The sequence below is a fragment of the Nanorana parkeri genome, unplaced genomic scaffold (assembly GCF_000935625.1).
Source record: "Nanorana parkeri isolate BGI_ZX_2015 unplaced genomic scaffold, ASM93562v1 scaffold477, whole genome shotgun sequence".
Taxonomy (NCBI): Eukaryota; Metazoa; Chordata; class Amphibia; order Anura; family Dicroglossidae; genus Nanorana; species Nanorana parkeri.
Genome location: NW_017306745.1, coordinates 1115407 through 1127778, shown reverse-complemented (window position 1 = coordinate 1127778; position 12372 = coordinate 1115407). Strand labels below are relative to the sequence as shown.

Here is a 12372-nt window from a genome sequence, read left to right as displayed (position 1 = left end):
GGGGCTTGGGTGCTGGCAGCCCACGTTTTGGTGGGTTTTCCACGGTACGTCTGTCCAGCATCCCACCTAGCTCACTGACGTCACTGGTTGCCAGGAGCTGGGTGGAATACCAGCCAGAGTGACCCTCTCAACTCCTGGCAACCAGTGACATCAGTGAGCTGGGCAGGATGTCAGCCAGAGCGTCACAGGTTGCTAAGAACTCTTAGCAACCTAGGATGCTCTGGCCAGAAAGGGGGCGGCAAGTGTACCCCCACGTGACATGAGTGAGAAAGTGCACCTAGCATGCGCTGTGTGCTAAATGCATGGATACCGTGCCTTTAAAACAGTGGTGGGAGGTTGCATCTACCAGTGCCCACCCAAAACATCCACCATGTCCCTTCTGCAATCTGCAATGCTTAGTTTTACTGAAAAGCATTGTTGATTGGATGTGTTGGAATAGAGATCAAGACTGCCGTGCATTGTGTGAGAGCAGCGTAAAACTTTTTGTTGAGAAATCTTTTTGACAAATCTTTGATTATCAGGTTTTTTTTAATACTCCGATGTGACTATTATTTGAGTAGATCTTCTTTTTGCAAGAGCGCTTATATAAAATCTTTGTCGGCTATCGTTAAGCGTTTCAGCAGGAACAGACTCATTTGATATTTTGTCTTGTTCATAGAATACTAATGTATTAGCGATTCACACCATACAGACATTGTACTCTTAGAGAAAAGGAAATTGTTGTTGTAATTTTTTTTTTTTATATATATAACTTTCAGACTCTTTTGTGTGTGTTTTTTTTTTCTTTTAGCTCTTTATTCCCAAAAGATGAACATCTTCTCTGATGTGCTTAATAACGGCCTCGCATCATGCTGCGATAAAATGGCCTGTTTATTAACAGCAGAAAATTACTTTTTCTGTGTGCAGTTGTCAGAAACATTTTGTGAAGCAGAAGGAACTGTCTGGATTCTGTGATCTGTTCTTCATCAAAAGGAAGCTAAAGATTTCAGGTGGCAGTTGGCTAACCTGAGAACTAAAGTGGTGATATCAGTGGTGCCGCAGATGCCGCCGTCCACTGTCAGGAAATGATCAGTAGGGCAGGTTACAACATTTGCAATTGTATGTCCCTAGCTGGGCTGGCAGTTTTTTTTCCCTCCTGCCCCACGCTTCTCCTTGTTCATGTGTCATCACCAGTGTTCAAGAAGCCCTGCCATTGGTAAAGAGACATTCCACTAATATAAGCAAGTAGATACTTATTTTTTCTACTGCCTGCACCCCAGAACACCGCTCTGTAGAAATCTTTCTACAAAGTCCTCAGGATTACCAAAGCTTCTGGGACTGTCGATCTCCTGGGTCCTCTTCTCTGGTACCTTCTGCTTACCTCCATTCACACCATTACTGCATTCTGTAATGAGTGGAATGGGTGGAGGTTGGCGGAGGTTGGCAAGACGAGCCTGTGAAGAACCCAGGAGATTGACACTCCTATTACTCAACTTATTTTTGCTGCATACTAAAAAAATAACAGTACTATTGTTTGCCTTTAGGTCTACGTTAACAAAAAAATACACACATTGCCTTGTCCCAATGAAATAGTGAGCTAAAGGTTTAGGAAATACACCAGCGTATACTGTAACTATGTATTTTGAGCAATAGGTGCTGTAGTGCAATGTTAATCTCTATGCTTATGCATGTTTTATCTATGATCTACACAGGTTCTCTCTGTATCTCTGTATGCTATATAATGCTGTATTCTGATTTAATGTCCTTATAAGCAAGTAAAACTTGATTCAACATTCCTCAAGATCTCAGTGCTTCATCTAAACACATAACCAACAAAGGGGAGTCAACAGGCAAGATTTAGGAACCAAGAAGGGTGATTCTGTTGCCAAAAAAAACGCACCGGCTGTAATTTGTTAGGAGCTGTGTTTTTAGGAGCTCCAGATTAATCTATCTATCTATCTGTCTGTCTGTCCATCAATTAATCTATCTACCGGCCACCTGGCCATTACACCTGTATGAGCTTGTTAGACATCCCATTTCAAAACTCCCCTTCACAGTCGTAACAGCCTCCATGCCTCCGGGAAGGCTTTCCACAAGATTCTGGAGTGTGTCTGTGGGAATTTGTGCCCATTTAGCCTAAATAGCTACGGTCATGTGGTCATTTACTGATGTTAGACTTGAAGATCTGGCTTGCACTTGGAATTCCATTTTTCCAATTCAACATTCAGTGTGGATGAGATGAGATCAGGTCAGGGCACTTGAGTTTTCTTCCACAACAAACTCATCAAACCATGTCTTTATGGAGCTGGCTTTATGCACAGGGACACAGTCATGCTGAAAAATAAACGGGCCTTCACCAAACTGTTACCACAAGGTTGGAAGTTTACAGTTGTCTAAAATGTCACTGTATGGTGTAGCGTACATCTCAGATATCACCCAGACCATCTACTCTGCACCTCCCAAGTCCTTCTTCTCCCTAGCCCCCTCATCAGCTTCTCCAATGCTCACCTCCAGGACTTCCCCAGAGCCTCTTCCATCTCTTTCTCATCTCAATCTACATCTCATATTCTGTATCTTTGTTGTCTATAGCAACCAATCAGTTTTCTAACAGTGATAAATCTACGTTAAAAAAAAAGGACTAATTCTAATTGCCCATTATGACTTTTTACCACCCTTTTTTCACTTGCCTAGAATTCCCCTCTATGTGACCTTTATATGAAAGTTCGGCTTATGCTACATTCTGAAGGAGTTAATTGCATGAGCTTCTCAGCAACTTATTTCTGCTATAACGTTCCCTAACATCTAATGATTTCTCACTGGGTGTCACTTGGTCATTTAGATGAGAATCATATCATTTACGAGCTGTATTAAATAGTGCTAATTAAATACACTAGCACTTCCGAAAGCTGTCATCTTCGTTCATGTCCAATTCCCGGGGTGGCAGGTGCCACGCTAAGACCCACGAAGGAGAAAATATCGAGACGTTAGTCTCAGGGCTGGCTGACCTCAATCTGAGAAGGATGATTAGATGTAAGAGACAGCCTGGTCTTCTTGCTCTCTCTTATCCCTTACATCGTATTTTTAGAGAAATGTCATGACCTGTTCTTCTTCCCTTTCACCCAGAAGGCAATTAGTGTATTTGTATCACGCAGCATATTAACATACTGTGAACGGAAGGGACATAACAAATCATTCTAAAGTTTGCTTAGGAGAAAATAAACTTGACATATGTTATTCCGAGAGGATTTATGAACATCATGACTGCCCATGGTAATACGGAGAATGAATGTGCCAGTTCACTTATAACAGTCTGTTGGCATATAAACTGTGTGTTCTTTATTGTCTCAATTATTTGTCCATTCTGCCCACTTATTTGTCCATTCTCCCTGTGTCCTTCGATTTGCTCTGGGTGACCAGTAAGCACACACGTTTGGTCTTATTGAACTTCTGAAACAATAAACTTCCCTGCATCAATCTAATCAGTTAATTTCAAGTCTAAAGTTTATTGGATCTTCTACTACCTATCTAAGAATACCTTCAGTGCCACCTAAGAACGCCTTCAGTGCCACCTAAGAACGCCTTCAGTGCCCCTACAACTCTATTAGACATGTAAGCTGCAGAGAAATTCGGTGCGGATATTTGGTTCTTTCTGAAATTCGGATCCGAAATTCAATTCGGTTCGGGTTTCGGATTTGGACGAAATCCGAATTTTCGTTAGTTTCAGATGAGTTTACAAATATTTGTTGCGAATACCACAGGAAACCATATACAGATATTAATATTAAAGCTGAATCTTCTAGATTCGGGATCCGAATTTCCGAGTTGCATTCAGGAGCCCCCAAATGCCATTCAGGTCTAGGAGCCTCAGCTTTAGTCATATATGTATAGGGCTCCAAGACCTGAATGGCATTTGGGATCCGCATTTATGAACTGCATTCGGGAGCTCCCGTATGCGATTCGGGTCTGGGAGCCATATACATATTTTACTAAAGCTGAGGCTCCCAGACCCAAATGACATTCCGGAGCTCCTGAAGGCAATTCAGAAATTTGGATCCCAAATGCCATTCGGGTCTAGGAGCCTCAGCTTTAGTATTGTATGTATATACTGTATATGGCTCACATGTTGCCATAACGAAAATTCATTTTCTGACCTATTCTGATGCATTAAACCGAAAAACACATCTGATTGGCCAGAAAAGTCACATGCCCGATTCAGTTTAGTTTTTGAACAAAATTCGGACAGGATCCGAAATTTGTAAACGGAAATTCGGATTCGGACACATTCGGATGCATTGGGAGTCGGTTATTCAGATATGTCCAAATGTTCGAATTTCTGAAAATTTGTTTGAATTTTGATTTGGAACTAAACCAATCGCACATGTCTAAACTCTATTTCCTCTTCTCTTTCCTTAGGGGACCTCTTCTTTTCTCTACCTATACCTCCTCCTTTGGTCAGTTGATTGCCTCTCATGGCTTTCAATACCATCTCTAAGTTGAGATCTCTATTCGCTTTTCTGCTTGTTATTATGTGCTGTAAATACTTTCATGTCCGTAGTCTGAGCACAGGTTCACTTTAAAAAATGAAAATCCTTACAGCTAGCTATGTTATATGCGATTTGTTGTTTGATAATTATTATTGAACATTTACTGTTAGTAGTAAGTAACAATGGCCACTGAAATCCAAATGAAAGAAGCATGTATTTCCTTCTTCTTTTTGTAGAATATGGTGGAATGGGTTTGGACTTTTCATACAGTATCGCCATTGCAGAAGAACTTGGCAATATTAATTGTGGCGGGATACCGATGGCCATAGGAGTTCAGTCTGACATGGCGACCCCAGCACTGGCAAGGTACTGACAAGCTTGTGATTCATTTTATTATTTTGTTGATATCATTTAATTATCATTTTATTTATTTTTTGTTCATCCAGAAGTCACATAACAACTCAGCTATATTAACTATATTACAATTTGTATGAATAGGTTAAAGCTGACCTGCTAACAAGCCACTAACTGTTTAATTCTGTGCGGCCTTTCAACAGTAGCCCAAAGGTTGTTTTTCTTGAATAATGTGGGAAAGTTTAGAACTAGTGTAGAAATTCTAAATTGGGGCAAACTCAGAATCAACCCAAATTTCCAAAGTGTAAATTCAGTTTAATTTTCTAATTCAAGCCAGTGTCATTTCATGGTCACCTCTGGCCACCTGGAGGGCTGCTAACAAACAATTGTCACCCATATGGCAAAAGAAAAAAGCTATGCACAGCACTGGGGAGCCTTTGATAATGCGAGAAATTAAAAAAGGGATACATTGGGGCAAGAAGCTGTTTTATATGGCTTTGAGGGAATCATTGGAAGCACAGTGTCCCTAGACTTTTAGCCACCTGAGGCTGGGAGGGTTGGTGCTGGATGGTGCATGCAATCAGAATGTGGGGGCACCCTAACCCTAAGAGCCAGATGGGGAGATGTGTAAGGGCTTTGCATCTCCCCACCCAGCTCTTAGCAACCTGCAATGCTCTGACTGGCGTCCCGCCAAGCTCTTGGCAACCAGTGATATCAGTGGTTGCCATGAGCTCAGCTGTGTGCCAGCAAGAGCATCCTAGGTTGCTTAGTGCTGGGTGGGGTTATGTGTATGGCCCTTACATATCTCCCCATCCAGCTCTTAGAAACCAGGGAGGCTCTGGCCAGAAAGGGAATGGCAGGCACACTGCAAACATTGTGTCAAATAGATGCCGCCTGAGGCAACAACCTCAGGCTGCCTCATTAAATGGACGGCCTTGATGGGAAGTGAACAAATCCTTTAACATTGTAGGTTTGAAGACTGGCTTAAAGAACAGTGTTGCAACCCATATTTGGATGTGGATTTGAAAATTGTTTTTTTTTGTTTAGCACAGAGAGCTGTGCAGTAACAGAATGAGCATATCATTGTAACCATAGCTATGCCTGTAGTACCAATGGTTACATTTACATGTTCATTCCTTCCAGCAGTCTCTAACATTGTATCTCATCACCAATGTATTTATTTCCTATGATCCCCAGCTCCATCTAGTGGCCATAATGCGGTATTTTCCCCATTCACTCTCTTCTTTATGAATATGCCTGTTAAAGGACATTTGACCAGAAGAGAAATTACACCAAGAGCATTCGTTTTTGTTGCAGTCTCCCAATAGTTGGTTAACTTGCACAGAATGAATGTACAAATATTATTGTATTAAATAGACCCCTAATTATTTAATATACGTCAATTATCCAAGTCTTCAAGTTTAGCAGAGGTGCTCCCAAGCCTAAAGAAGCACATCAGTCGATCTTCTATAGCAAAATAACCAGAATAACACACCAAGCACAATAAAACCAGTGTCTCCAATAGGGTGATTTTCCCCTCACTTCCTGTCTGACCAGGCAGAAGGACCAGTGGAAAGAAAGACATAGAGGGCAATAGAAACCTGGCTGAGGTTCTAATGCACTGATACCCTTTTTTCGGTATCGAGTACCGATATTTTACTTTCGGTACTTATTGATACTGAGTACCGTTGCCAGTGCTTCCGTTTGCATGCTGGGTTCCTGGGCAATCAGGAAGCCGGGTGGCGGGTAATTACATGCCGCCCAGCTTCCTGATTGCCCAGGAATCTGGCTCCATATTGTTTGGCCGGCTCGACTGTAATTGGCCTGGAAACCGGCTTCCCAGCCAATCAGCGTGGAGTCGGCTTCCTGGCCAATCCGGAACCAGGTGGCGAGCAATGACCCGCCTCCCGGCTTCCTGATTGGCCGGGAAGCCGGCTCCATGCTGATTGGCTGGAAAGCCAGGTTTCCAGCCAACTGTTTGGCTAGCTTGATGCTGATTGACCAGGAAGCCAGCTTCCTAGCCAATCAGCAAGGAGCCGGTTGTTCGGCCGGCTCGATGCTGATTGGCCGGGAAGTGGGCTTCCCAGCCAATCCGCGTGGAGCCGGCTTCCCGCCAATCAGGAAACTGTGAGGTGGGTCATTACTCGCCACCCGGCTTCCTGATTGCCCAGGAAGCTGGCTCCATGTTCCCCTAAGGCACTGCTGAAATCTTCCTCTAAACGGAAGTTCCGGTATCGGGGAAGTTATCGGAGCATTTGGTCTAGTTCTAAGACTTTTGTTTTTACTCTATCCAAAAAAAAACAACCTTTTATCTGGAGTTGGGCTTTCAGTTCTTTGAGCCAGGTTTCTTCACATACAAACAAACCCTCCACGTTCAACGGAGGAGAAAAAACAATATTGGTTCTTTAAATAATTGAAGCCGTTGGGTTGGCTGGTCATCCGTCAGCCCGCTGCTGGGCTTTCAGTAAAACAAATCAAGCCTATGACTCGGGCCCGGTGCCAGGCTCTTGGCCTCTGAGAGTGCCCATCTTTCTAGCAATAATTGCCATAAAGCTTGCCCACGGGAGACGGCTTAAAAAGCCGATTGACTAATGTTTCATCCAAAGTGATTACTTTGTTTCATTAAAGGGATTGCTCGCCTTCTCTGTTGTCGAGGCCGTTTAGCGGTTTTACAATCCGGCTTATATAGATGTGTTTCTGCCGAGTGCCAAGTTACTGGTTGTTTGACTCCACCACATCCCCTTAGAAATTCAGAATTACTTACCCAGAAACATGTTTGTTTTTTTTAACCACTTGCAGTCCGGCCGTTGTAATTAAAAGGCCGGACAGCTGCTTCTTGGATGCGGGTGGCCGGGGGGGACAGGACGCTTGAACAGTGTTTACAGCCAGTGACGGCTGCTACATGCAAGCGTTCGGGCTGCTATAGAGCTGCCTGATCACTTGTATTGTGCGGAGAAGTGTGCTTTCTGCTATCCCGGGCTCCATTGTCCCCCGTGCGGGCCCAGTCCTCTGAGTGCAGACATACACCGATCTCTGTACAGCAATGGATTATGGGAGGAGGGAGCTTACTGATATCATGTGACCAGCACACCAAGAAGTCAAACAGCTGTAGGAGGCCTTATTGGTTTGGCATGATCCATGTAGAGTAGGCTTCATTCATAAGTCTGGTTGGATTGAATTGGCAAATGGCAACCGCATACATAAAACCATTGAAAGAAGATATCGCAAATTAACCACTGCAGTACCGACATGTTACAGCCCCTTCATTACCAGGCCATTTATCAATTTTCAGAGCTGTGCAAGTTGGGCTGAGAATGTTTTCATTACGCAACACTGTAACAAAGTTAATTTGATATCATAGTTTGGGGGACTAATAAAGCTTTCTTTTGGTGATATTTAAATATCCATTTTCATTCATTTTAACTTATGGAGTGCTGGTGACCTATTTTCTTCAATCTTGTGTTTCTATTTCATTTATACATCATAGCAAATAAAAATGTCAGGACAGTAAGAAAATCCCCGACAATGACCCCTTTTTGCACTCCCAGGTGATCTGATATTTTTCTGCTGCAATTTTTTTTTAAATGAAGAAACGAGGAGGAGGGGGTGAACAGGTTAATGCACAGGTCACACACAGTGGGAGGATGGAGGTGAAGGGGTTAATGTATAGATGTGCAGGATAGATAGGTAGGTATGTATGTATGTATGTATGTATGTATGTATGTATGTATGTGAGATAGGGACCTCAGATTGTCAGCTCCTTGAGGGCAGGGACTGATGTGTACTGTGTAAAGCGCTGTGTATAATTGTTGGCGCTATATAAATACCAATAGTAAATAAATGTGCAGGGTGAGGTAGGTGAAAGGGTTAATATACAGGTCAGCACATAGATCGAATGGATCTAACATAAGCCGGAGAAGAGAGGGGTCAAAAGGGTAAAAATACGTTGAAAAATGTTGGTGTTTTTTTTGCTGCTACTGCAGCTTGTTTTCACTTGTAAGTAATGAATGGATGGCTGGTCCATTCATTACCATTACTCACTTTACTCTCCCCTGCCTCTGATTGTAAGGGGAAGGGGAAGGCTTGGCAATGTAAACCTTGCCATGTGATTGCTGTAATACCAGCAATCACATGGCAAGTACAGCTATGGGTCACTATGGTCACTATAGGTCACTATGTCGCCCAGAAGAAGGGACCCTGCGTGGCCCCGAAGCATTGGCTGTTTGACACATGTGACAATTGAATAAAAAGTGCTTGCACATATCATCGAGTGCTGGTGACTTCTATTATGGACTGTATCTGACAGAGTGCCATCCGTGTTGTCACTTCAAGCACCAACCTCTTACTCAAGGTCTGTACGCTGCATGGCGTGCAGGTGATTTCGTATTATCGATTGTTGTGATAACCAATCACAACGATCACAGGACACAGAGCCAGCTCTGTGTGTAAGGTGTGTGAATGAGCTGGATGCCCGGGTGGTCTAACAGCAGCAGCAGCAGCAGCGGCCGCATGGACACAGACCGGCCGTTTTAATACAGTGGCAGGTCCGCAGGTGGTTAAACAAAAACAAATCACTCAAATTAATGCACATTTTTGCACGTGCCGGAATCCCAACGGATGAGACGCAGTGACTGCTCTCTTTCCAAAAAGTTTCATTTCCGAAACTTTCCTTTTTTTAACGAGGCGCGTTTATAACAAGTTCCAGCACGCCGAGTGAACTTTGTTGATACAAACGGCATAATAGAGTTTTTGCGATTCGTTAATCTGCTTGAGAAATGGGAGAGCAAAATAATGGCTTGTGTTGGCCCGGGCATCCAGCTCATTCACACACCTTAAAGGAACTGGAAATGTGAAAATAAATTGAAGATGTTTGAAGGAGATACTCCGCAAAATGACATTCGCCGTTCCGCCATGGAAGTGTGCCGTCGCAGCTTGCTTTAAAAAAAATAAGAAAGACCGGGCCGTTCTCATCCTGTAATTTAGACGTGTTATCCGCGCCTTCTCTTATTTTAAAGGTCAAATCTGCAGCGGCCATTTGCATAATGCCGCCGACACTGCAGAGTAAGTGAAAATTACTCATGCAAAGCAATGTGGAGACATGTCTGATTTATAAACGCTCCTGCCTAACTGCTGAAGGCAGATGAGAAAAAGTTTTGCCTGTATGTATTAAAAAATTGTAAAATCATTTTATGGGCTGTATTTTGGGGATCTGCTTTTATTCCTTCTTGATGTATATTAACCCCTTAATAATGAAGCTAAAGACACTTTAAAGCCTGAACCCAGTTTTGCAACTTTGACATGTGTTGGTAAAACTGTACTTGTGTTCGGAATCTCGCGGGCCCCGCATGTTGCCCCGCTTTGTACGTGATATACACCAAGGCCATGTTGACCTCCCTACCCCACACAACCTGAGGTGTGCCATGATTTTCATGGTCAGTACGCCAAATAAGGGAGCGTACTCTAGTAAGCTTTGAGTAATACTAATAATAATAATGGGGATGGGTGGGAGGGTACGCCGGAGGTCAGCAGCAGATGCGTCCACCTTTCCCTCTGTGTTTAAGGGCCCTGGAGGCTCCGACTCCTCCCACAAACTCGGCTAATGTTATTAGCCTCAAACTTATTTTTGCAACAGGGGCGTAACTAGAAATCGCAGGGCCACATAGCAAAATTTTATATGGGGCCCTGTGATTTCCAGTTATGCCCCTTGCAGAGCCCACCTAATATCCCAAACAGCCCACCTGAGAGTGACCGTGCAGAGCCTGCCATAGACTCTCTATAGTGGGCTCTGCAGGGTCTCAGGTGGGCTGGTCACACCCCTGCACACTTCTTACCTGTCAGCCCCGATCCGTTGTTAGCCTCCTCCACTGCCGGCCCCGCCTTCCCCACTCTACCCAAAACTAAGAAAAAGGTGGCTTGGTGACCCTAGAGATGCCCTTTACAGGTAACATGTCAGGTCATTTATAGCACTTCCAAAGTGTAGAGATCTCAACTGTCTATTAACCTGATTTGCCGGAATTCAGTTTTTCCGAGTTTAGGCCTATGTGCAGAGTTTAGGCCTATGTGCAGAGTTTAGGCTTGCCTTAAAGCGGACAGCTAGTGTTTACAACAGTGACCATATATTGCAATATGGACACACTGAACATGAAGGTTGAATCAGTGGAAAAGAATTGACATCATACGTAGAATTATATTGAGGAAATAGTAGCGATCTTCTCAAATGTATCTCATCATTAAAGAGCAATCCGGAATCGTCCACCAATGCCCAACGCCATAACTAGCATTTGTCTACAACTACTCTCATTCTGTCCCACATGATGCTTTATTGGACATTTCTAGGTCATCGGCGCTCAGTCCCTAGTACATGGACTGTGTATACATACTTTGCCAAAGCTCATCCTCCTTCTCATGTTACAGATTTGGAAGTGATGAGCTGAAACGCCAGTTCCTGGCACCGACCGTAGCCGGAGATGTGGTGGCATGCCTGGGGGTCAGTGAAGCTGGAGCTGGGTCTGATGTGGCAAGTAAGTGATACTGAAGGTTTAAACCTCGGAATTCCACTAATCACTAGCTATAAAGGGGTCATTGTTACAGACACACACTACAAGAAGCCATTTTTTGGGAATTAATGTGAGAATAAAGCTTTTCGGTTCATAGTTCAGTTCATGATTTTGCTAAATTTTGATTTATTCTCAGTAATGTCACCAGTCTCTAGGGAATGGATAGGCTGAATTCTCAATGATGTGCCCGGTCTATAGTGAAGGGATAGGCTGCATTCTCAGTGATGTCACCGGTCTCTAGTGAATGGATAGGCTGCATTCTCAGTGATGTCACCAATCTCTATGAATGGATAAGCTGCATTCCCAGTGATGGTCACCAATCTCTATGAATGGATAGGCTGATCTGATCTGTAACTTACTAATTGTCTAAACCTCCGAGATGTGACTTTTTTCCCTCATGTTCATCTACATATTTGATAACAGTAAAAATGTGCATTCTTCCGCTGTGTTTTGTTGTGCGGTTGCATGCACGTTGTGCTAGAGGACATTCAGTACACAATGCTGTCAACATCTGACTGTAATAAACTATCACTTTAATGTGTCATTGAGTGATTTACTGCTAACATTTACTGTACATACACTGACAATGTCATTGTGAATTCTGCTGATCTTTTGGTTTGCCACATCTTGTTGATAATTTACATATTTTACATTTGTATAATTAAGAGTACCGGCGCATAACCACAGAAAGGGCATTATTATAAGAGTAATTATATATGCTGCAACAATTACACTAGGCTAAGAATACCTGACATATAACAAAGGCAAGAAGCGATTACTGTGCCCTTCCAAGTGTAGCATTTGCATACAGTAAATTAAATAGTTTACTTAGAAGCCTAAGTCCAATCTCAGGCCTCAGGTATGTTGTGGTTTATTCTTATTTTATACATACCCTTTTCAGATGTTTTTAGGCCAGTTCTCTGCTAATGCAAAAAGAGGCACTGATGTAATGACACCAGCGCTGCTCTCTGCTTTACTACACTATAAATAAAGGGCGC

The 12372-nt window shown here is 43.2% G+C and overlaps 1 protein-coding gene across 1 annotated transcript in view; it reads left to right on the top strand.

Moving 5' to 3' along the window:
• The window catches only part of LOC108790497 (probable acyl-CoA dehydrogenase 6), a 73865-nt gene that overhangs the window by 29664 nt on the left and 31829 nt on the right, over positions 1–12372 (top strand). Inside the window, exons 4-5 of the mRNA XM_018560764.1 lie at positions 4700–4829; positions 11232–11338. Coding sequence (XP_018416266.1) covers positions 4700–4829; positions 11232–11338 — 237 coding nt within the window. The remainder of the gene's footprint in view (positions 1–4699; positions 4830–11231; positions 11339–12372) is intronic.